Source organism: Falco cherrug, chromosome 3 (genome assembly GCF_023634085.1).
Source record: "Falco cherrug isolate bFalChe1 chromosome 3, bFalChe1.pri, whole genome shotgun sequence".
NCBI lineage: Eukaryota > Metazoa > Chordata > Aves > Falconiformes > Falconidae > Falco > Falco cherrug.
The window spans coordinates 82,859,564-82,886,147 of NC_073699.1; the positions used below are offsets into that span (position 1 = coordinate 82,859,564).

At 36.8% G+C, this 26,584-nt stretch overlaps 1 protein-coding gene across 2 annotated transcripts in view; it reads left to right on the plus strand.

The window, feature by feature from the left end:
* Positions 1 to 26,584, plus strand: part of ADCY2 (adenylate cyclase 2) — a 225,060-nt gene that overhangs the window by 149,523 nt on the left and 48,953 nt on the right. For both annotated transcript variants that reach the window (XM_055705834.1, XM_055705833.1), the window contains exons 8-15: positions 7,419 to 7,577; positions 7,938 to 8,070; positions 8,399 to 8,575; positions 9,909 to 9,952; positions 11,500 to 11,580; positions 16,418 to 16,487; positions 19,540 to 19,637; positions 26,326 to 26,410. In XM_055705834.1, the coding sequence (XP_055561809.1) occupies positions 7,419 to 7,577; positions 7,938 to 8,070; positions 8,399 to 8,575; positions 9,909 to 9,952; positions 11,500 to 11,580; positions 16,418 to 16,487; positions 19,540 to 19,637; positions 26,326 to 26,410 (847 nt within the window). The remainder of the gene's footprint in view (positions 1 to 7,418; positions 7,578 to 7,937; positions 8,071 to 8,398; positions 8,576 to 9,908; positions 9,953 to 11,499; positions 11,581 to 16,417; positions 16,488 to 19,539; positions 19,638 to 26,325; positions 26,411 to 26,584) is intronic.

Here is a 26,584-nt window from a genome sequence, read left to right on the forward strand (position 1 = left end):
CAGGACTGCCAAGTCCATCACTAAACCATGTCCCTGAGCACCACATCTATGCATTTTTTAAACATCTCTAGGGATGGTGATTCCACCACCTCCCTGGGCAGCCTGTTCCAATGCTTGACCACCCTTTCAATGAAGAATTTTTCCTAATATCCAATCTAAACCTCCCCTGGCATAACTTGAGGTTGTTTTCTCTTGTTCCGGTGCTTGTTATCTGGGAGAAGAGACCTACCTCCACCTGCCCATAACCTCTTTTCAGGTAGTTGTAGAGAGCAGTAAGTTCCCCCCTGAGCCTCCTCTTCAAACTAACCAACCCCAGTTCCCTCAGCTGCTCCTCACAAGACTTGTGCTCCAGACCCTTCACCAGCTCCATTGCCCTTCCCTGGACACACTCCAGCACCTCTACATCCTTCTTGCAGTGAGGGGCCCAAAGAAGCACACAGCATTCAAGCTGCGGCCTCACCAGTGCCCAGTACAGGGGGACAATCCCTTCCCTTGTCCTGCTGGCCACACTGTTTCTGATACAAGCCAGGATGATGTTGGTCTCCTTGGCCCACACTCTGCTGGCTCACGTTCAGACGACTGTCAGCCAGCACCCCCAGGGCCTTTTCCTCCAGGCAACTTTCCAGCTGCTCTTCCCCAAGCCTTTAGCATTGCCTGGGATTGCTGTGACCCAAGTGCAGGACCCGGCACTTCTCCCTGTTGAACCTCTTATGACTGGCCTTGGACCCATCGATTCAGCCTGTCCATATCCCTCTGCAGAGTCATCCTGCCCTCAAGCAGATCAACCTAGTGTCATCTGTAGTTACTGAGGGTGCACTTAATTCTCTTATCCAGATCGTTGATAAAGATATTAAACAATACTGAGCCCTGGGGAACACCACTTGTGACTGGACACCAGCTGGATGTAACAGTTGCTACCACTATTTGGGCTTGGCCATCCAGTCAGCTTTTAACCCAGCACAGAGTACATCCGTTCAGGCCATGAGCAACCAGTTTCTCCAGGAGAATGCTGTGGGAGATGGTGTCAAAGGCTTTACTAAGGTCCAGGTAGACAACATCCACAGCCTTTCCCTCATCCACTAGGTGGGTCATCTTGTCACAGGAGGAGGTCAGGTTTGTCAAGCAGGACCTGCCTTTCATAAACCCATGCTGGCTGGGTCTGATCCCCAGGTTGTCCTGCATGATGGTGCTCAGGATGATCTGCTCCATAACGTTCCCCGGGAAGATGGGGGTCTTCTTTCCCAAAGAAGGTGAAGCCAGGCATTTCAGTGGTGCCCAGTGACAGGACAAGAGATGACGAGCACAACCTGAAACACAGGAGGTTTGCTCTGAACATAAGGAAACACTTTTTTCACTGTGAGGCTGACTGAGCACTGACACTGGTTTCTCTGGGAGTTTGTGGAGTATCCAGCTTTGGAGATCATCAAACTCCAACTGGTACAGCCCTAAGCAACCAGCTCTAGCTGGCCCTGTTTTGAGCAGGATTTGGACTAGACAATCTCCAGGTGTCCCTTCAGACCTCAACTGTTCCATGATCCTGTGATTACAAGATGGTAAATAACTCAATAGACATCACTTAAGACTTGGAAGCTTTGCTTTTTGCAGAGTCATGATGCTGCCACCCACCGATTAGTCAAATGGCTCTGTGAGAGGCCAAAGCTCCTGGCTGCTGCTGAGTTTGAAGTTCATTGATGGTCAGGAGCAGTTGCTCCTTCACAGTTAAGATGCCTCAAATTCTGAGCCTGTGGAGTGATACTGAGCGTGTCTACCAAAGACATTTTTAACAGCTTACTGATTCCTGGGCTGAGAGGCCCACCTCCATGTTGTTAAATAAGCAATTAAATATGTTTTTCTTACTAGACTTCAGGTTTAGGTTTAGTTTCATCTTTTCTGTAGTTTATTGTTTAAGTGAGGACTTTCTAAAAAGTTCTTCCAGTTAACACATTAAGGCACTATTAATTCTGTGCTTGTTGGTAGTATTTTGGATTTGTGGGTTACTGTATTTGTCCCTTATTTCTTTTCCGTAATCACTGTGCTTGTTCTGTCTTTGAAAGAGAAAACAACAAGAAATTTGAGTATCCTAATGTAATTGCTTTTGAAATAGTAGTTCTAACTTATTTCAAGTAACTCAAGTAATAACAGGAGACTTGATATGATTGTGAAAGAGGAAAAAGAAATACGGTTGTATCTGATGGATTAACACTTCAAGGCATCTGAGGATACAGTTACAGGCATACTTGAGGAATCCTCTAGCTTATTACTAATGAGTAGATTGGGAACAGATTATAGGCAACCATAGCAGTTTCCCCTTCGGGATGATAGGACTTACAAAGAAGTCTTGAAAAAAGGACAGATTTACTCCCCCTCATCTCTTCACCTGACTGCTGATTGAACTCTCAGTGCAGAGCAGTAATAACTCTGTTGTAAGACACTTGCCCGGAATGAGTTCTGCCACCAAAGCTGGACATGTTTCAATAAGAGGGTACTTAAACCTGGATTGGATGCCTGCACGTCATCCCAAAGGGTCTTAAACTTGCCTGTCCAGAAACTTGAGCTCAGTATTGTAGTTTACTTGATGAGCAAGGGTCTGATTCTGTTAGCTCATTTAGAAAACATTTTGTGAGGAAAGGACAATCAAAAAACCTTCTATCTCTTTTTTTTCTAACCAAAGTCAGATAATTCGTTTTCTGTAATTCACACCTGAAGTTCTTTTTTGCCTTTAGGAGTTAAAGCACTGTAAATGGTTACTTATGGTCGTTATCATTAATGGCACAAGTATCTTTTCTGTTGAAAATATGTTTCCTTTCACTAAAATTACAGTATTAGGTGAATACACAGTATTGCAGTATTAGGTGAACTACACTGCAAAAATATGTATTATGTGGAGGTCTGGATATTTGGTAGTCCCCTGTGGTTTTTTAAACAACTGGACTTTGGGTTTAAAACTTGGTATGCTCTTCTGTAAGTTTCAGTTCCAATTTTGATGTTTTTGCCCAAATTGCATTTACTACTGTCCAGGTAGCAAAGTAAGAAATTACTTTATCCTTGTGAGGTATATGTGTGATGTGTACCTTGTCATGAAATGCGTGGTTATGTTGAACAGTGTTGTCTCAATGATTAACTAAACAGTGATTCCTCTAATCATAAATACTACCCTTATATGTGTGTAATTATAGTCACAAGAAGGTTTCGGCTTTCAGCTGCCTGGTCTTCTGATTTGATCCAGGGTAATTACTGTATGGACAGGTTAATTACTGCAAATTTGGTTCTTTGCCTTTTAATGTATTCATGGAAAAGGTGTGGTATTTGTGGAAACTTAAGATTTTGATCTTGGTTTAGGGATCTTTTGTAAAACTAACCTCAGTACAGGAATCAAGTTGCTGCATTTCCTAAAATTTTTTTCTTCATCCAGATACAGTTGTACCTTACATTGTGTCCAAAGAAATCTTTTTTAAATGGTACTCAGAGTGCTTCTCCTTGCCAAGCATTAAAATCTACAGATTTGGGGGTTTCCTAAGTTGCTTTTACTGGATGTTTTGTTCATTTAGCTATACTCGAACATTATTATAATTAAACCAATTGCTTCTCTACCATATTAGGAACTAAAGTTAATATGCCTTCAGTTGAGCAGTAAATAAAATAGTGTCCCTAAGTTCTGACTCCCTCGCCTTGGTTGGCTTAAAAATACTGGCTTTTTTTCCCCAGCCTTGCAGCAAAAATGAGAGCTTTCTGGTTTATGTTTCATAAGATCTGTGTGCTGTGTGGTAAATGTGAGTTAAAAGCATTTGCATAGATTTTCTAGTCAACCTGTTGCTTTTTTACTTAAAGAAAACTATAGAAGGTTACAGGCTGGTGGAAAAACAATGCTAAACTCAATTGCCCTTTGCAAAGAACTGAAAGTATAATTTTGCACATCATAATGCAGTGCTTTAGTTGAGCTCAGAGAGCAATCTGTCGGTTCCTCACACTTCGGAACTTCCCGATTTTTTTTGAAGTAACTTTCTGCTCAAACTGCTATCAAGTATGTTCATTGTTAATGCTGGATGATAGGGTCCTCCTTGGTAAGAGCAGCCTTATACACTAGCAAATTATCTTTTAGTTGTATAGCACATTTTCATCTGACTTTATTACTGCAGCCAGAATTCACAACACTCCTGTAGACAGATGCCTGTTTATCACAGCCTGTTTAAATCTCTGTAAGAAGTGTGAGATCTATACCCTGTGTTTGAAAATGCTTTCAAAGTATTATGTCAAGTGTTGTAGCCTGCAGATGAATAAAAACTACTGATTATTAATCAACTCCATATTTTTTTTGTGTGATTGCTGCATCTTTGTGTGGAAGCATCTCCTGACATACTTCTGTGGCCTGTAAAACTAGTAGTATTACTCTTGCTGTTGCAAGTATGTCATTCAATATATGTTTTACTCACTCTGTCTGAAATGTCTTTTGTCAGATAGGATTTTTTGTTATATTCAGTCACTGAAGTGCAAACTGACTCCTCAGTGCGTGAATTACTGAAATAAAGCAGTTTGCTGTTTAGATTAACAGTTCTGTGTAGATTTTACCACCTGAATATGGTTTCACTTGCAGTTCTGTTTGAATTAAAGAGGAATTCTACCAAACTGCCGGGTGATCTGTAATACAAAGCCTTATTCAGTTCTGTTTCCTAGTGATGTGTAACTCTGTTTTGAGCAATTCAGCCTCACTACACTACAGATTGTTTTCATTAAAACATGTTAGTAGTCCCATTGATTAATTGCTTTGCTTCTCTGCTGTATGTTGGAGCAAATCCACTGTTTCTTATAATCTGTGGCCTGCTTGCCCAGGAGTGGGGTGCACACCTTATCAAGCCATAGATATCAGTGCTGCCTGTGATGTTGAGAGCTGGCACCTTAACAGAGTGCTTTAAGGCTAGAACTTACCTGTTAAGGCAAAATATGTTTGTGTATGAATATATGTGCTGGTTTCCTCCATCCAGAACTCCACCCCCTTGTCTGTCTGGTGACTTCCTGGTGTTTCTCAGCCGTACGTTCTCAAAGGCGGTCTTTGATTTGGTAGTGTGAAGTGAGTTCCATTTCAGAGGAAAGTGAAAGAAACTGGTGGATGAGATGGATATACCAATTTGAAAACTAGATACAAAATAAAATAATATGATTTCATTGCTGCAGGTCTGATCCAGAAGGGAACTATGCTTTTAAAGGGCAATTTTCCGGGGACTAAATGCTCAAGGCTCACTGAATGTGTTAAAGTGCTTAAGACAGGACTAGGTGAGTCTTAGATTCATTAGTGCAGAATTACTGATGAACAAAGCTCAGGTAAATAGTAGATGTTTTCCTAATGACCTGAACTCTTGCTTGTGTGGAGTAAAGCTGCTACAACTACCTGCAAACTAACCATGCTTTTGAAAAACATAGAATCCTTACAAACTCAAATTCCAGGCTGCAATAGGAAAAATACAGTCTTGATGAGTATTTTGACTGCCCAGCCAGCATGGACATAAAGACTGTGGTGTGCTGAGGGAAACTGGAGAGATTGTGGGAGCAGAAAGTGAAATAACAATGGAAAATTTCAGATATACTGTGTAGGTAAGGCAAATGTCCTATGGGGATGTGATAGACTACGTTCTTAGATGCATTCAGTGCCTGCACTGTCATATGAGTTGTTTAGAGAGCACAGGAGAGAAGATGCAGTAAACCCTAATTTGGTCCAGAGTAACATTTCTAATTTAAAATCTGTGGTTTCTTTAATTTGTGAGACAGAAGATTGAGTTCTGGAACATAGTCTACTTGCTGCCCTCCTTAACTCCTGAGAGCTTATAAAGCAGACTTTATGGCTTGCTCTGCAGGATATGGCAGGGCAGCCTTTTGACAAGCACTCCTAAAGGATGAATGTTCCTCTTCCACTTTGTCTGGTTTTGTAAAACACTTTTTTTTTTCCAAAGTGTTAAACTTGTGTCATATTTTTTGTGCAGAGCAAAGTGGTGTTTGTCATTTGCCAGCTGTTTACAAAGATCATTTACAAGCAGTTCATTTTCAAGTATGTCAGCTACATGAGAGGAGTGTAAAATGGCAAAGTGGAAAGAGATGCCAATAGACACTTGATAGAGACTGCAGGAATAAAAAAACTTCTCCTCTCTTCTTTTTAATAACTTCAAAACACGGTTTAAAAAAATACTTTCATACTACTGTTATTTTCATTTGTCAGAAAGAGAACACTTGAGAACTACTGTTTAAATGCAGACGTTACCATATCAAATTAAGCCTGTTAAGTTCTACGTTCCCTTTCAACAACAGAAGAGAAACAGGCCAGTTTAAGTCTGTAATTCAGAAGGTACGGAGCTGATGATTCTTGTCATTGAGGCTGAAGATGTTGCTAGAACTATGAACCTGACTCATACAGAAGCCATTTGGGTTTCTTATTCTGTAGTTGTTCCTTCCATCAGCACCCTAAATTCCTTCAAGATAAATGTATATATGTGTTGTTTATTACTGGTTAGGTTTTGGTCTGCGTGAGTTGGGGCTTAAATACATAAATCCAGTTAAGTTACAGTCTTCCCATTTCTTAGCACTCTATAAGCCTGCAGACAACTGGATTAGTTTTATAACTCTTTATATATGTAGTTACGTACCCATATGATATATGTCTGAAAATGTTCTGTTTGTTTTACTTTAGTAACCTACCTGTGATTCAGAATAGCTTCCTGTGGGAAGATTAATACCTATCTTATGTGTAGAGTTTTTTCTGAGATTTAGATTGGGGTGGACAGATACTTCAACTCTGTCTAAAGTCACTGGGAAAGTCAAAGGTTTAGATGTGGTCTGCACAGTGAGGGTGGCCTCTTCATGCTTTGTATAATGATCTAGTGGGTACAGCATTCACCAAGCATATGGAAGGCTGTTGAGCCTATATTCTCCACAAGCTGAATGGCACTGAGCCCATATACCCAAAAGGCCTATGAGCCACCAGCCTGTAGAATATCTTGAGGTGCTACATTTTGCATCCATCCTCTCAGATATGACAGATTTGAGAAAGTCTTGAGCATAGCTGTTAGGGTCTTCGGGTAAAAGGGTGCATAACAATAGTTCCAGATCTCCAAAAGCTGCCTGTAGAACAAAAATAGTCCCCATGTTCTACCACGAGACCAAACATTTCCACTACTTAGTTCAGCCCTCACAAATAATTTCAGATAAGTATAAAAGAAGGGACTATGAGAATTAATATTTACTACAAATAGTTGCAAATATAGATAATGGGAAAGATAAAATATAAGATAAAAACAATCCTTGCATAAAAAGAATGGAGACAATGCTAAAAAGAAATTTATGTTATCACTGTTGTTACTGCTAATTTGACTGGTAAATTAAAGAGAAAAAGGCCCTATTATGTATATTAACACAGGTTTTCTTCTCAACTACAGGAAAGTGAGAGATGCAACTGGAGTTGATATTAATATGCGCGTAGGAGTGCATTCTGGGAATGTGCTTTGTGGCGTTATTGGACTACAGAAGTGGCAGTACGATGTGTGGTCCCACGATGTTACTCTGGCAAATCACATGGAGGCTGGAGGAGTCCCAGGGTAAGAGGCTTCTCTGTTAACCTTTGGACATGTGGATTTGTGTATCATGGAGAAATGCATAGGTACCATGTCTTCAACCATCAGCCTTCATGGAGAAACCTGAATTAGTTCTTAGTGCTGTATTTAAGGGAAAAAAAGGGAATTCAGTATTTCCTGTGACTTAAGGAGTGTTTTTTGTGGATGGAAGCTTTTAGGTTTATGCCCATTAAAACTTCTAAAAATGAGATTAGAGGGACTGTAAAAGAAGTGAACCATGTTTAAAATGTATATCCAAAATCTAGTAAAAAAGTCTGTTCAGGTTCAAATTATGCTTTTGGTTGGTATTTGTGATTCTGTCATTCTTTTAAAATATAATTTCAGCCGTGTTCACATCACCTCAGTCACCTTGGCACATTTGAATGGAGCTTACAAAGTGGAAGATGGGGATGGAGATGTGAGGGACCCATATCTGAAAGAGCATAATGTTAAGACTTACTTTGTAATCAATCCTAAGGTTAGTAGTACTTTTATTTTGTGGCCAGTCATAGTTCTTTTTGAGCAGGACCACTAATCCTTTACTGAATAATTCACTACCATAAGGTATTGATCAGACCTATTACCGATGCCTACAAATACATAATGTTTGCATTGCAAATCTTTCCTGCTCTTCAGAAATAAGTCTCTGATATTTCCCAGCAATATCATTAGGAATTGCAGGTTCTTAGCATCTTTCCATTTTTAAGTTCCTAAGCATGCAGATATGTGGTACCAGATGATGCATTACTGCTTCAGAAGGTAATGAACATCAAAGCTGATATCACTTTTTATTCTCTGTCAACCAGGGAGAGAAGCGAAGCCCTCAGCACCATATTAGACCTCGACATACCCTTGATGGAGCCAAAATGAGAGCTTCTGTCCGCATGACCCGGTACCTGGAATCTTGGGGAGCCGCCAAGCCGTTTGCACACTTGACCCACAGGGACAGCATGACCACTGAAAACGGCAAGATTAGCACAACAGTAGGGGCCTACTTATATCATTTCATACAATTTAGCAATATTTGAAAGGAAAAAGCTGCTCACTGTTAAATACCTGGCTATTTCTGATAGAAGATACCTGCTTTTGTACAGGGCGTAAATCCATTGAAGTTGCTGGGAGCTTTTCCATTGGCTTGTGAGCTTTGGTTTAGACTAAGGAGCCATGTGTTACTATAAATGCATCTCTGCATTGTAAGGAGTCTAATGTACTTACTAAACTGCACAATTTGACTCTGAGCTTGAGCCCCAGTCACAGCTTGTAGAGTTGCTGCTGTTCACCTTGTGGAAAGATATTTTGAACATAAAGCCAGAGTGCAAGACCTTTGGGAAGGAACACTTTTGATAAAGAGACATTCCCTGAGATTATTGGCTATTTAGCCACATTCTCCATTTGGAATAAGGCCAAACATGGAGGAAAGGCTGTGAAGTTAGAATATCCCTGTGGCACCTGGAGTGGACTTTATTAGAAAAGTTCTCTGGGAACCAAATCCATACTCACAGTAACATCTACCTTTTGAAGGTGCGCTAACCACTCATTAGCTGTGGCTGATGGCCTGCATTTCACAGTACTGTAGTGCAATATTACGTCTCGTACGCCGAACAGAAACAATTTCTTTCAATGTTGCTAACTGTTTTACTGCTGTCAGTAAGACACTGTCGGTCCACAGCTTGGACATTGCATTATCTTCTACTTGTAAAAAGCATGGACATAAAGATAAATTCTAATAGTTTTCATCATTGGCTTTCAGTTTTGTTCCTGTTATGTATGAGCACATAGGATTGAGCTACCTAACCCATCTTGTTCAATAAAGACAGTGCATCAGAATATGGATTGTGACATGTTCATTACAGAAAGTACCCAGCCATCACTTTCACTCATAAAATAAAGTGGCTGTGATGGCTCCTGTTGCTTGTCAATAAAAAATAATGACCATTGCCTGTATTTAGCCACTCAGGTCTATTTTTTTCAAAAAACATTCAACACTGTTTATTGCTGAAGCTGTCAGGTGTTTGGGCTACCTTAAAACAGTGATGCCTTTGAAGCAGTGACTTTCTAGTAAAGCAAAACATTCTTGGATTCAGACTTGCGTTAGTTATTTAGTGTTTTAAATGATAGATCAGTTTGTCTCCAGGTCACTACATCTTCACTTTTGTCTGGATTTTTCTTTTAGACAGTTCTAATCTAATGCTAAAAATATTTGTATTGGAAACTTTTTTCCATACTTGACCCTGTTTTCAACACTATTTTAAAAGCAACTTAACATCGTCAAAGTCTTTTACAGATCATAAGGGTTTTGTTGTTGTTGTTTTTTAGGATGTTCCCATGGGGCAATATCATTTTCAGCGTTGCAGAGAGAGGTAAATTAATTTTTAAAAATCATTTATTCATATAAGTCCTTATAAAGACATATACTTTCATATATATGTATGTAGGAGGTATGAGATGAAAAAATAGTTTCAGTGAGAAATGTCCTCAATATTCGAAAGCATGTCTTTTATATATATATATAATTATATATATAAAATATATAAATTTTTATTTATAAATATATGTATTATATATACAAATGTGTATGTGTGTATATGTATATATGTATGTATGTGTATATATATATATATATAAAAGACATGCTTTAAAATATTGAGGACATTTCTTCCCGAAACTATATTTTCATCTCATACCTCTTACATAGAGAAGGGCTATGGAAACAGATTTGGCAGATAAGTTACTTAGGAATCGTGAGTTACACTTCCTGCTAACAAGTAGCATTATTCTGAATTAGTCTAAGTATGTTGATGGGCTACTGTTGGCTTCTCCTAAGAACTCAATTACTCTGTCACTGGGGACAAAATCATGGAGAAAAATGCAGAAGAGGCACAGAGGGGTAAGAAAAGAGAAGATGGAAAGGGCTATTAACAGCTGATAATATGCACTAAAAGAAACATGTTTTATATTTTGTGAATTACTTTGTATTTGCGCTGTGGTTTATTATTTCAAAGTATGTAGTATGTTTGCAGCAGTAAACATTCAAAAGGTATTTTGTGGTCTTCCTGTAGTGCTCCTGCTACACAAAATGTCTGCAGAATCACAGTAGCTTTAAGTTTTTATTCTCCTGCTTGGTACTTCAATGATCAGGGCAAGATGGTGAGAAATGGAAACAGAGTTGAATGGCATCTGTTTAAAGAACAAGCTTAGCACTATCAGAAACCTGGAATGAGTAATTTTTATTTTAATGACCTGATAACACTTCAGATAATGTCTTTCTTCCAAAAATATGTGACATCACAAATACCATAACATCATTTAAAAGAACCCTTTAAAGTTTTGTATTTTATTGTCTTTAATTATACAAACAAGTCATTCTGTCTGTTCCCTTCCCCATCTCTCTACTTGGGAAATGTCTTCTCAACAAATCACAGGTTACTAGAGAACTATGCAATTACCAAAAATATTACTAAATTCCAGAAGATGAACAAGTTTTGACTGAATATACATGATAAAAATAAAAACAATCTCTCATTTTAAAACCAAGCATTTACATTTGGACAATATGTCAAAAGGACTTCTGTCAACCTTATGGTGAAAAGTCTGTGTTATTTGCAAATAACGCGATTCTTTAAGATTCTGAGATGTTCTTGCTTTTGTGCTTCTAAATTCCACTCCAAAATAGGTACAAAAGATAGAAATGATACCAGGTGTCTTGATACTATATTATGGAAGGAGTTTCTGAAACTATTACTGTAGTCTAATGTCCATAGTGAGGCATGCTGCTATTGCAGCATAAATGTTAAAACAATTGTTATTATTCTTATGTTTATGCCAGCTATCACCCCATTGTTTAAAGTCAATGTTTATTAATAATGTAATGATTTTCCAAAGTAATTTCCCACATTTTTCATTTCAGAACAAAATCACAGAAAAGAAGGTTTGAGGAGGAACTGAATGAGAGGATGATCCAGGCCATTGATGGAATCAACGCTCAAAAGTATGTTTTCATCCTCTGTTGTCTCCTTCCTTCAACTTTGACATAAATCTGGAACAGAGGGTAGTGTTTACTGTTCCTCACTCTGACATGCACACAGAAGTCTGAAAACAGTAAAGGTGTCACTAATACTGGTATAGGAAGCTCTGTACGTTATAAAGATAGGCTGTACTGTAACATTTTCTACTATAAGGAATAAGACACTGCCTGTGAATCATGGTGTGACAGAGGTTTTGGCTTGTCTTGATCTTCATGGCAAAGTGATTTTTGATCCATAACTGTATCTGTACACTCATGGCTGTAACTCTACAGAATTATCTCATCCAAGAGCAGAAAAGTAAGACACAAGAAACACCTGGCTCAGGAATCAGAATGACGTGAAAATTGGTCCTTCACAAATGTCACAGAAACATCTCAGAATTAGAAACTTTCTCTAAAATCATAGGTTAATATCTCTCTGTTTCAACTGGTTGGTTGATTTCTTAGAGAAAGCTAAGCTTGATGACATATTAAAATTGTTGGGGGAGGCAACGTGGCATGTGTTTTTTCTGTGTCCTAGGAAGAGCTGGAGGCGGTATTGATGTTCTCCATTTGCTGGCGAATAGATAAGAATGAGAGAAAAATTAATAACAGTCCTAAATAAGTGTTCAGGTTTCTTATATTTATCTGATTAAGTAAGGGAATTGCCCTTCAAAAATGTGGACAACAATTGTAATGAATTACATGTTTTCCCCCTCTACTTCTGTTACTCAGAATCTTAATCACCTTCATATTATTCCTAATTATTAAATGCTCATATGAAAAATTTGGTTTTTTGCATCTGATAGTCCTATTTAAAGGTACTTGGCTTTAAGAAAACATTTTTCAGTAATAATTTATAGAATAGAGTGTTGATAGTTACAGGTCATACAAAGAATACAGTGAAAGAGGATAGGTCATATGACAGGCAAATATCATAATTCCCAAAAATAAAATACAAAATACAAATATCAAAGCCTTTGATTATACTAGACTTGCCTAAAACAGCTGTATAAATTTTGGCAACTTATATGTGTTTGATGTCAAAAGTAAAGCATCTGTATAAATGCATTAAAATAAAGTACTGGTGTTATGATACTGATGTTATTTTATCTCAGAGAATCCCTGTCTTACCTAATTAGTACATAAAATTCAGAGAAACTTGGGGATGAAAGATGTTTGTGTGGTAATAAAGGTTTCTGAAAACATTTCAGTGCTTTTTCTGAATTATGTGGGGAACTGCAGAAAAATAAGGAATGATCTTATTTATCAGAGAGGCTGAATGCCACCTTCCAAAACTAGATGCTCTACCTATCCCTGTATTGGTTGGCTGAATGAATCACTTAAATGATACAGGAAACTGAGACTAAGTTGCCAAAAGTGCTGATTCCACAAACAGCAAGTTAATTCAGTATTTTAACTGTGAATTCTCAGCCCTTGGAAAAATTAGGTAAAAGATTTCCTACATTTGAGACACAAAACTAATAATTTATGTTTTCTTTATAGTTGTACGGGGGTTTTGTGCCTCAATTTTTTGTCTTTAAAATGAAAATAGCACTATTATAACACTATAAACTAATGGTGTGGTTGTGAAGCTAAGTCATTTGCTTCTGTGAATCAAGAAGCAAACTTTTCAGAAAATCTGAGAAAACCGGTATTTCTAAATGTTTTTAAGTGTAGAGTTTGGATTGTATAGTGAATTAAGTCTGTGAATTAAGGAAAATTTAAAAAAAATATTGCAAGTAAAATACTGTATTAAAATTATCAATCTTTTATCCTTTTTGATTAGAAAATTGCGGGAAAATAATTCAAATGCAAACATTCATTGTACAGAGCCATTGTTTCTTTTACCCTGAGCTGTCAGTGCGGTCTGACATTTTCATCGACATCGTGGTTCTTTGCCATGTGTCATTCTGTGGAAAAAAATTAACTGGTTGCAAGCAAATGGTCATAGTGTCAGGATTTGGACATTACATGCCTAGATGTTTAATAACCAGTAACTGGAAGAAAAGGAAATATAGTCTGGATCTTTTTAGTCTAAGACAAAGCTGTAGTCCAAATGAATCACACTTTTTTACACAGCATAAAATAGTGCAGTACAAATTGAAATGGTACCTCAAGCTTTGAAAGCAGTGTAGTGTTTTCTCTGGCAACCTCACTCAGTGCTTTTCTGCTGGTTCACAAGCTAGTTTTACTATTTTTCCACAAAACTGCCAAGCACCACATGCACACACTGTCTGTAACTTGGGGCATCTGGGTTCAGTTCATTTTTCTGGAATGCAAAAGAAACTGTGACACCTAAAACCCAGCCTGCTAGCCTTGTGCCATCATTCGTAGTAGTAGATTTAGTTGACAATGCTCCTTGCAAAGTTGCATGAGAAAAGTATGACCTGTTTATTCATTATTATTCTGTTAGAGTACTACATTAAAAGATGCGTAAATACAGATTTAGAAGATCGAGCAAGGAACAAAGAGCTGCTGTCTCTCAGCTGAGTGTCTTAGCCATGAGGGTGTAACATAATACTTTCTCCACGTTTCTTTTCCCTGTACCTTGAACAAAGTATTCCTGGCTGCAGGGTGTCTGGCGTGCATAGGAGGGTGATGAGTAGCCCTAGTTATGACACTCTGACCCTTGGTGGTTAGGGGATTTCTGTAGGACACATGATGGATGAATAGCAATCTGCTAGCTAAATATATACCTACAGAGGGAGCTAAACTAAAGTTATTTGCTCTTTGGTAAGTAGGTTACTATGTTAAAGAGACACACTCTCTCCTCTCTTTTCTTTAAGTCATGGTGTCTGCGATGTTCTGTGCATAATTCCTTGCTGTACATTGCCAGTCAGCGCAAACCCTATCAGACCTGTCGATACAGGCATAATTCAGCTGTCTGTGTTGTTGCTTGAATTACAAAAGGATTTTAACAGAAATTTTGGTACCTATTTTCCTAGAAGGCATACCCCCATGTACTTGCAGATACTTCAGTAACTTTTAGGATCATCAAGGAGTCAGGCTATAGGCAGAATTTTTCAGCTCTTATCTTTGGTGCTAAGTGTATGTGACTTTGTGCTCCTTCTTCTGTAGTTACTGTCCACTTCCATTTGTCTGTGTTATACTGTTCCCTCATCTCAGACCTCTCAGCACCTGCTACCTAAAACCAGCATAGTTTTTTCTGAGCTTTAAAATTTAATTAAAAACTCCTGAAAACATGAGTTTTTAATGCAGACTATGAGGCAGGTTTTGCTCTAAATGGCATTACTGACTTCACATGCTATCAAGTGTGTACCGACCACATTAAGACTTTGAGGGTAGATATGCAGACAGAACTTTTTGCCAGTGTGGTAATGGTAATAAAATCAATCCATCTGTCAGATACTGTAAGAAAAAAAGGGAAATTAGTTAACAATTTGGAGGAAAGGGTTACTTTTTGCTTGATTTTTATAACTAAATGAAAAGACTTCCACTTTATTTTCACAGTTTACCAAAAATATTCCAAACTGAATGTTTTCTCCAGTAGATTACAGCTGGATCCAAACAAAATCATGCTATATGTACAACAGCCTATCATACCTGTTTCTTTTCAGAATCCTAACTGTGATCAGAGATGTAAGCTATTGCAGAGTGAACTGGGAAATATAATTTTTAATTAAGTATACCTAGAACTGAATATTTTTTCAGCCCCTTTTTATAATGAAACTGATTGCACAGAAGCTGGAACAGTCTCCCAGGAGAGGAAATATTTTAGATTTCATAAATCAAAGCTAATGGCTTACACTCCACTCTGTCCATTCCTGTTCTCCCAGGACCTTAATTTAGGATGTATTCCACTGTGATTCATTGCAGCTACATATATGTATTGCAGCCTGTCATTTGAGACATTCCCTTTTATTTAGAAGGCATTAGCTACACTACTAGCTTAGAGTCTAATTTAAAGATATTGCTGTAAAGGTTGCAAAAAAATCTCAAGCTCTGCTATTACTGTTCAAGCTCAAATATTTCATGTTCACAACAGTAGTCAGCTTAAATATTTTTTGCAAATTTGTCTAGTCCCCTTGAGGTACAAGCAACCTAACCCTCTTGAAATGCAAATAGTATGTTTCTTTTCAAGTGTCCATTAAAATAAATCTAGACTTTCATATTGGAACATTCCATTTTGTAAAAGTTATGTCAAGCTTTTGTCAGGATTCACTTCTTTTAAAATAGATTTGTCATTTCAGTGCAAGTACTTATTCTATTTCTCATTTTCAACCATGGAAGAAGTTCTTATAATCAGTAAAAACATCAAAATCTACCTCTAGAGTACAGGGTCGTGGTCAAGGGACCAATACAGCTCAAAGACATAATCAGTCCACCTGCTTTAATAATGTTTTTCACATTTTCATCCAGAGTAGTAGTTTGTAAAGTGTTAATTTACCTGCCACTCTTGCATAGTGTAACAGTGCACTTCTTAAAGGTACCTTGTGAAGGACTCTTTTTATCTCAGGTTCTCTTCTGTCTACTGGATATGCTACAGTATTTTGGAGATGAGTGGAATATGAATGTCAGAATTACATCATATAAATTCCCCCTTGATTGTCATTAGGAATGATCCACAGAAAAAGTGGTTCATCTGAGCCTTTTTTTTCATGTGTACAATAGCAATAGCAGTCAAAAAGGAGACAGGATTTGTAGTTTCTGCTTTTACTGTCAGTGCAATTCACTATATACATTGCAATACACAAGAACTTGCTTGCTTCAAAGTGATTTTCTTCGCTGAGTTCAGTAACATAAAAAGGCGGGATTGCTTTATTCTTATGTCCATTACAATGTTCCTTTTATCTTCTAGGCAGTGGCTTAAATCTGAAGACATTCAAAGAATATCGCTTCTTTTCTATAATAAGACTCTGGAAAAAGAAGTAAGTTGTTTTCACTGCAAATTCACCGTTGATTCCTTCTTTGCATCGTTCTAAAAGCATGTCCCTTGCTTTTGTAACACAGAGCCATGGCCACAGCACCTCTCCTGCAGAGAGAAGTGCTCAAATCTTACAGTAATATTTTAGCTCATTTACAGAAGAAACTTTATGAATGTGATGTCTGCTTTCTTGTTTGTAGGGCTCTGCAGTTCACTTGAATTCCTTGACATTTTCATGGCCTCACAGAAGTGGGAGGAGGTTTAATAGTCCAAATTTGATGTAACTGGAGCAAAAAATTCCTGAGTTCCATCATCTACATACTCAAAACACGTTTATCAGACTCCACTGTTTTTATTTTTTTTTCCTTTGCCAAGTCTCAAAGATTCCACCTGTAGTAAGAATAGTCTTATAATGATATGTTACTCATAGTTTTCTCCATATGCAGTTGATGCTCACAGTCATTCTGGGGAAACAATACTATAAATGTTTTTTTTTAAGAAAAATGCCTAGCTGTCTTGGATGCAACACACTAAATGTTCTTCTAACTAGTATGTGTGATAAAACATGTTTGAAAATGTATGTACAGATGGAGTAAATGATACTGTTTCTGGTCTTTCGAGTAATGATCAGAATGAAAGAATCCCCTCTTTAACATGACTGTCATGACCACTTGCCTAGAAAATCAGGCCTTTTCTTTGTGTTACGGTCTTGTAGAGCCTGAGTATATTTCTACATACTGACACAGCTTCAGCAGGGAGACTGGGGACTTGCCTTTTTCTGCTTTTTCGTAAGCATAGGACAGCTGATAACTGAACAGTTAGGCTGCCTTTCAGGGAAGTAAGAGATAGGTTTGACAACAGCTGACTGTATAAATGAGTGAACCTGATGAGAATGGGGTAGAGGAAGTATTGCCATACTGTGTTCACACTGTACAGCATCCTCTGGATCCCACATGGTGGTCAAATGCATATTTAATTATGTTTGTAGATATATTTCACTTGAAAGCATCTGAAATAATTTTCAGACTCCTTCACAGCTCAGCAGAATAATGTTCTTATGGCCAGCTGCCAAAGGCATGTGTTGGATGCCCTTGGCAATGCATTAAGGCGAAAAAAGTTTCAAGGATTGTTGAGCCTGTTTAGAAGATGGCGTAAGAGAGAAGATGCTAGACCTGGCATGGTCTCATCTGTACTGTTCAAAGGGTACACTGAGTGGATCAAAGGTGTGCCTGGGAGCACATTCAGATTTTAATGTGGGTGGTACTTAACCGATAAATTCTGAAAGAGAACTTGAGAGAAAACATCATACATGCATTTTGGACAATCAAGGAATCAGGACTTGGGAGAAAACCAGGGAGCTAAGTTATTTGGCTGTGTAGATACTCGATGTAGGAGTCTAATCTCTTTTAGACTGTAGAATATTTTGCAATGGCAAAGAACTAATTGTTCTTTTTGGATCCGGCTTTTTAATATCTTTCTTCACGGCCTTTTAATGACTCACTGGTCCAGTCTTGACTAATGAACTCAGTAAGAAGCCTGCTTTTAATTTAAACAGGAGCTTTTCAGGCCCTGTAGGACATGAAAGTACAGCAAGGTAATAAAGCAAAATATTTATTTAACCTAAGGAGTGAGTTGCCTGACTTCATTGGGAAATATCTAGAGAAGTGTGAAACACTTAAATGAATTTACAAATGGGTTGGAATTTGTGGGGATTTTAACAGCAGCTCAAGGTTCAAAATTGTTGGACAAGACCATTAAGAAACAACAGACATGTTCAACAGGTGGAAGAACAAAACTTGCTGCAAACATATCCATCAAGCACAGTCATATTTGTGCCTTCAAATTCAGTTAAGTATGTGATAAGAATTGCTTTTAATTTGTCATATAATTCGAAAATGAAAAAAAAGCTGTTGGGCTGCTAAACTCAATTTCTACATGCTCATGCGAAGTTTGCTGCACGAGTTTCAAGGGCAGAACTTGGCAGTAAGCACAAAGACACAGCTGTGTGCTTGCAGTTAGAAAGCACAGCTCATGCATTTTCCATTTTACGATGTTTGCATTTTGAAGAATTTTTGAAAATAATCTTTGGTACATTTCCTTTTAATAATGAAATCTTAAACTCTTAGCCTTTGAAAAATCTTTGACAGATAAGTCATTTAATAGGTTTATTTAATTTACTATTTTAATATAATAAATTTAATAAATAAATTTAATAGGCACAACACTTAGGTAATTTCCCTTTGAATATTTAGTTGGTTTCAATCTAGACATACCTATCTGAAATAGCAGAACAACTCTGATTGATAAATATTCCATTGCTTAATTCTTATGTCTCTAGACAGGCTAACTAGAGATTCTTACATAGGTCGGTTTTTAATGACAAAGCAGATCAAACTGACTCTCTCCAAAGAATATCAAGTGTTTAGTAGTATTAGCAGACATATGAGGCCTTTTAACAGACATAAAATATTTCAATTGAGGTAATAATATAGCTCCAGTAAATAACAGTATGATTGCTAGCTATGCTGTTGGAAATGGAACATTTATACAAATTGGTAGCGCAGTTTACACTTTCCTGCTCTGTGTGCTCTGAAGTTTCCTCTCTCAGTGACTATTAAGCGTAACTGGTTCAGCCCATTCAGTATTTATTAACAACTAAAAAAACAGTTTGGGGAGTTAATGACTAAGAAACTTGGAATCAGCTAAGAATGGTTGGCCATTCCTAAAAATATTTTTTTCAATGCTTTCGCTTTTTTTTTTTTTTTTCATTGAACTTTTTTTGATTAATTTGGGATAGTCCTATTCTGCAGATGAACAAGACAAAAACATTTGACATGGCTACTTAAGCTGTTCTTCAAGAAGTAAAAGGATTCAATACTATGCCTGAGAATCTCTAGCCCTTTGTAAGTGGATGTGGAAGTCATTGAACAACAGGAAATTTAATGTTGTTAAATACTGCCTATATATATCTCCATCTTTAAGCTGACATTTCAGTTGGGTGATATTTTATCTGCTTTGGAAATTGTGGTTTTAACATTTGCTTTTTTTTCTTCTAGTATCGAGCAACTACCCTGCCTGCATTTAAATATTATGTGACTTGTGCCTGTCTCATATTCTTCTGTATTTTTGTTGTGCAGATTCTGGTATTGCCAAAGTAAGTGATATTTAACATGTACTCATTCTTGTGTCTGTTTGCTCATTAATGTAAAAAATAAAAATACATAAGAAAAACATTTTGGAATTATCAGATTACAGAGGTTAGTTCATGGAAATAAAACTGAACAAAGAAAACTGAGGATTTCAGCCCGTTGTCAATGTTATGCTTGCTCCTAATTTTAAATGCTCTCAATAGCATGTTGCCAAGCGTTAGTATCAGTTTTTCATTCATTTTAGGTTTTTTCTCTTTGCATTTAAAAATGTGTGATGATGACAGGAGTGAAATTCATATGTGTAAAAAAAAAGTAATACAAGCTATAAATTTGTGCAACTAAAATTACCTGTGAAATATGTGTGACAATTGGACATTGAAGTGGGACAAAACGTATTGCAGAATTGGGACTGTGATTAAATAAATATATGTAACATATTACTGAGATAATACTACTGTATTCAGCAAGCATACAGAGCATTACTATTCATAAAATTTCTCTTTTTAAAATTAATCTTAAAATATATTCAAATGCTGGAATAATTATTTTAATCCAGATTCATGTATTATGAGCTAATTTATATTTTTGTATATAAATCAGCTATCTTTCTATCTGTGCATATTCTAGAAAAGCTGAGAAAGCTGGAAGAGAGTTCCAATAAAGAATATTTTATTAGACTTCTTAAAATGGAATTCTACTGTTGATTGTTTATATAGTGGCAAGTTCATATTTGTTTTATAGCAATTGTTTCCAAAGCCAACATTGTATATTCCATGTGATACAGTGTTTCTTCACTCATAGTCTTTTCTCCTGTGCAGCAACTTCAGGAGCAGTATTTATTACCTCAGTTGATTGATTGGTCTTGTGCTGTAGTACTTGCTCACATTTAAATTCAAAGCTTTTTGGCTTTCCATACTGCAGACATGTTTTATAAAATGTATATGTTTTTATGGGCTTCTCTTTAGGTGTTGCAGCATTTTCTTTTCAAATGGTTTCCCACTTAGCTTCTAACACAGAGAGCCAAGCTGCAAAGGGGCACTCTTCCAAGAAAGGGTTCGGCAGTATCCTCTACATGGTTAGGTCTGACTTTAGATATTACCATTGCAAAATATGGAATTAAGACTGATGATTAATTTTATTTGTCATTTTGCATAATGAGTATATTTTAAAAGGTCATACTCTATTTTGATTAGTACAGGAATTAATTCAGGGAAATGTGTGGTTTGGATATACCAAAACCCAAATTTGGATCTAACTAGTCCCTTCCAGCAGCATGATTTATGAATCTGTTTTTATGTTTTGGTTTCAGTCACACAAATTCATCTAGATTTATCACCTATCATACATAAGATGCTCATTTTGCTATGTCCTTGTTCTGTCTCTTAAACCAATGGTGTAGCTCATTAAAATATATCAGATACTTAAAATCAGTGAACTCTAGGGAGCTGTATTCAAGTAAGGAAAGTGTCCTCCAACTTGTAAAAGGATATGCTATATGCTGATACTATGTGATCTCTTTCTAACATTAAAGCAAAAAATACATATGATTCTTCATTTTCATCACAAAAAAATGCGAATTATCTTTTGGAACTCTTTTAGGGCTGCATATTAAATAGTAAAAGCAAGAATGTAAAATCAGGTATTGCCAACATGAATGGTATTCAGCTTCCAGGGGTCTGTGCATTAATTTAAGAGATGCAAAAATGGAAGACAGAAAGGCAAGGTATTGTATAGGCATCTGCATCTTTGTGGGGAAACTGAGAGTATTTCAAATTAAAAAAAACAGTTGAAAAATCACCAGTATATATAGTCATCACAAATGTAGCTTAAATTGAACATACTGCAGTGCGGCAAACATTATTTCCTTCCAGAAAAAAAAAAAAAAAAAAAAAAAAAGGAATAAATAAATCATAGTTTAGTCTAAAATTCTGTCTAGCCTTTTTATTTTCTTGAAAAAATTCTATAGGATTTTTAAATGGCAATCTAATAAAGACGGGGAGATGAACTAAGTCTGTCCTTGGGTTTTATTGATCCACTATTCCATTAATCTGGTTTTGCAGCAGTGTAGTATCATTGATTTCTGTGAGGCATACCACCTGCTGCTTTAAAGTAGATTTGGAGATATTTGATGGTGAGTAAAATCCAGCAAGTTCCAAGAAATAAGTAATATCTCCAATATCACAAGACATCTATTTCAAGGCTGAAATAATTTATTAATGTTTTAATTTTCCCAGGGTCCATAAATTGGTGTGGTGTTTTCATAATAAACTGTACATAAAGTGGTAAATATAAATTTACTCAAGTAAACAATATCTTGGGGTGAAATGTATCATGAGGAACAGATCTTTATTGTGACATTAAAATGACAACAAATCTTGATCATTACATTTCCTTGGAACAGGCCTTCAGTGTCTCTTGAGCATTCTTGGTTTACCAAGTGACAGAACTGTCTCTAGTAATTCTAGACATTTCTAGACATATATAGACAAATGTAGACAACCCCTATGTTCTTTATTTAGGGAAACAGTCAACTAAGATGGACTTGGTAGTTGTAGAGGAATGAAGGCCGTGGGTTGATCAGCACTGATAACATGCAGCTGTGGCCTTGCTGCGAAGGCAGTGGGTTGATTGACATGGATGATGTGCAGCTGTAGCTCGTTCCTGCTAAGTGGTTAAATAGCCCTGAGGATTGTAGGGTGGGTGGAGGAGGGGTAGTGTGGTGTGAGCTGATCTTATCTTATCTCTGGAGGAAGGAGAAGCAGCATGGGTGGTAGAATCTGACTGATGGTAAAAAACTTGTTGCAGCCTACTGGTTTGTTTGTGCTGCAGCAAGTAGTGTTGTTTTTTGAAATGCAAACTGGTAAATTGATGAAAGTACATTGCTATTGAACAGGACTTACTTCTTGTGCTATTTGACTTAATAAATTGTTTAGAACTACTTTTAAGATTTTTCCTAAGTCTTTGCTCTCTGAGGCTGCTATGTTCAAGAAACTGTGTCCTTTTGTCCCGAGTCATGCCATGCTAGCAGTTATCTTGTTCTACCCATGGAAAGTGCTTAGGAGGCCTTAATGTAGTATCAATCCAGTCAAGCATAGCTGGATTTCTTCATAGAAAAGGTGGTACTTACATGCCTGCTTTTAGGGAAAGTTTTTATGTAGCAGTATAAATGAAAGAAAACTGCCATTACAAGCCTCTTTTCTGCTGTATCTGACTTTTTTTAAAAAACACTCAATGGAAGTTATAATACTCAAATGATTTTTTTTTAGTGTCAAAATTGCCATACAGTTAGCCTCCATTGAATCTACCAATGAAGTAATCAGTTGAATTAAGAAAGAAATAGCTATTAGATACCAAAAAGGTCTGAATTCAGTTATTGCCTTGTATACTTGTAAAATCATAATGAAGCAATTAGAAATTACCATCTCAAAAGAGAATTTGCAATCAAATAGTTCAAAACATGGATGTTAATTACCTGGCAAGCTAATGAAATTCTCTACATCCCATTAAGGGACATTTGCCATAAGCCATGTGTTTTCCTAGAAGTTACAAAAGTGTCGAAGGAATAAGTTCTCTTCTCCATTTTTCAGTATCTTTATCTTCATAATAAGTTTTCATTTTTCAGTTCAGTTGTTACCAAGAAGACATAAGTATAAAAACAATTTTTTTCCTGATTTCATACCACCTGATAAAAATGAAATATTCAAAACAGATATTTGCTGATGAAACCAGAAAAATATGAGAAGGATAGCCAAGAACATAAATTATTTAGACTTGGAGCTATCTGAAGCCTGGGAAGTTCTCATATTGTTTCCTCAATTTTAAACTCTGTCCCTCTGTAACTTATTGCCAAGGGTTGTCCTGTCAGGGTTCCTGTTGGGGCACCATAGCAGAAAGCAAACCTTTCAGAAATGAGGTCATTCCTTGAGGTATAGGAAGAGGCCAGTGAAAAGTTAGCAGGCTCATGAGATCCCAGGTGTTCTTTTGACAAAATGGTTTTCCCAAATCTGTCAATGCAATGCATTTGATGACTTATGCAATGTGCTTGATGATTCTGCACAATAAAGGAAAGATTAGCTTGCTGTAAAGACCTGTTCTGCATTTGTAATGTTCCAGTGACAAAAAAATAAATGCATGTTATGGCTTTCCTATGGTCCTTGCCTCAAATGAGGCTTGTTTATGGTGGCACTTGACTTTTAGTATTTTGTTTCCCATTATAGCGTTTTCAGCTCGCTTCTTTCCTTCTAGGAGCAGCGTGAAACTCTTTCGGCTTACCCTAGCTGAAACAGAAGTCCTGCTGTTCCCAGAAAAGAAGGGGGTGTGGGGAGAAAACAAATCTTACAACTTTTTTTTTCTCTGGATTCTAAGATACTACTTTTCCTTTTCCTTATACTCTTTGTTCTGGTAATCAGAATCTGGTTCACCTTGCTATGTAAGTTTTCTTGTTGTGCCACCTCAATAACATCATTGGTCATGTAAAACAGCTACAGAGACCTTTTGTTGTTGCCTGTTGCCCACACGATTAACCACTTTTTGCATAACCTCTCCTAATGCTATGTTAATATTATTTCTCTTGTCTCTAGTTTCTCTCACAAACATCTTCATTTCTCCTTCTACAAGGAGACTCCAAACTTGACTCATAAGGCTATCCTTGTATTGAATAATTTCTTAGGGTTTGCAGGCTCCTTTTTTGTATGCTTCATATCAGAGAAAGAATGGCAATAGTCTGAAATGCAGAAATGGTTACTTGAATCTTACTGAAGGACAATATATGACTGGAAGTGTTTATACATACATTAAATAAAAAAAAAGGGGGGGGGGGGGCTGGTAATTATATTCCTTTTCTGTCATCTGTTGCTTACTAGATTTTAAATTCCTAGGAGTAGACTCTATTTTTACATACTCTGATATACAGTTCACAGTCTCAGTCTCAAGGAGAAATTCTTGGAGAACATGTATTCATAATCAAGAATTATTTCAACTTAACTTGTAAAAGAAACATTATTTCAAGATTAATGTAAGTTGTGAATTGCCAGTATTTTGTTTTTCATCAGCTGTTCACATCAACCCAAAATCTGATGAATAATTGGCATATAAGAGGTTGTCTCAGTGATTGGCAGGAAAGCTCATAAATTACTCTCCAAAATTATTTTAATAGCAGCAATATAGCATCAAATTGGTTTGTGAAATTAATGCTTTTTTGTTCTTTCCTGAAAATAGCTTCCATAACACTATTGTTAAAACAGGTCAAAATGTTTTCTAATGTTTGTACGTAATCTCAGAAAACTGATCCATAGAATTCCACTCCTAAGTTTTTAGTGTTACAGTTTCTGAAATTTACATATTTGAATTCACATGGCATCTCTAAAGAACAGAGATGTATGTTTCGTTAATACTGTATTTTAATTCTGAATCGTGTTTATGGAGAAGCTAATTTAAAATATAACATTTACTATAGTTTGTGGAAAAAGCAAGGGATATAAAACTTCTTAAATGTCATGCCAATATTTCTAATCTATAAGGCTTGATAAAATGAGGGTTTTGCTGGTGCTCAAAGGAGTTGAGAGAGATTTTTAATTCTGTAAAAATGTCAAATCTGTGGTTACAACTGAAAGCAGACACTCAGGTGAGGGACTTCATGACGGCATCTAGTTCCCTTGCTTAAACAACTCAGTTATCCCACAGCTTCATATCTCCTCTTGGCATTCATTAAACATAATTAGGTCCTACTGCATCTTTCCCTAGGCAGCAGCGCTAAGTAGCTCTTGTATGGTGCCTGATGGAGCAATTACACTTTAGTGTGAGAGAGATCTCCACATTTGCAGAATGAATGCATGCATGCATTGTTACTGTATCCCTGTTTCTTTTTACTGAATGTCCAGTGATGCTATTTGGCTAGGTTTCCCTATTTATAACACAGAAGAAAAGGATGAGCTAGAACACTGTGTAAGGGTGATTTCAGGAAGAGTATAGATTACTCATTTTTTTTTCATTTAATCTGTTGTATTTTCTGTTCTTCATGGTGTTTACTTTTCCTTCCTATCCTGTCCTCTGATACTTCAGAATCTACTGGCCAGCCGGTCAGATTTGATACAAAATGAGTTTCCAAAGGTGTTGAATCCTTACCTATTCATTAATGAAATGTTAGTCACTATATTAAAGCTCTTGCTGGCTAAGAGACTGCAGCATCACCGATACTACAGGTTCTAGCTGCAAGACAGTGAAAACTGGACATTGCTGTCCCATGCTGTTGCTTTTCTACCTTTGGGGGGAGTGTACGCTACCAACAAGTTTATTTTGTATATCTATTGGACTCATAAAATATTATAAAATCAACAGCATAAAAATAAAGCAATGAGGATCTTTAATACAGGCTTTCTAAGGCAAAAACAAAATAAAACTTTGCTGCTGTTAATGCACTCCGTCACTTAAATTATTTGTGTAGAAATTATCTCCTCATGGTCATACATTTGTTAAGTCAGAGGTAAAGCCAATTCAAGCATTTTGGCAGTGGGAAAACGGCAGGAAAAAGGCTTGCCATTCTGGTAAGGATTGGAGTTGTTTTCCATGGTGTTGGTGTTTGGAAGTTGCTACTTGAACATGGTAATTTTTCATGTAGTCAGTATTATACACAAAGAAAGATCATTCTACAAATGTGTAACAGATAAATTAATGCATGTTTTCCTTTTCTTGTAGAACATCTATTCTTGGAATTTCATTTGGGGCTGCATTTCTCTTGCTTTCCTTCATTTTGTTCATCTGCTTTGCTGGACAGCTTTTGGTAGGTATTGAAGGAAATGTAATCCGTTAGTTAATGGTTTCTTTCACATGTTCCGATTTTGCCAAGTCACTCTGCTTTTGCAGAGTACCAGTTAAATGAGAACAGCTTGCACACTCAGGCTTCTCAGGACATTGTTTTGTCCATGTTAACTTACTGTTAAATGTCCTCATTTAT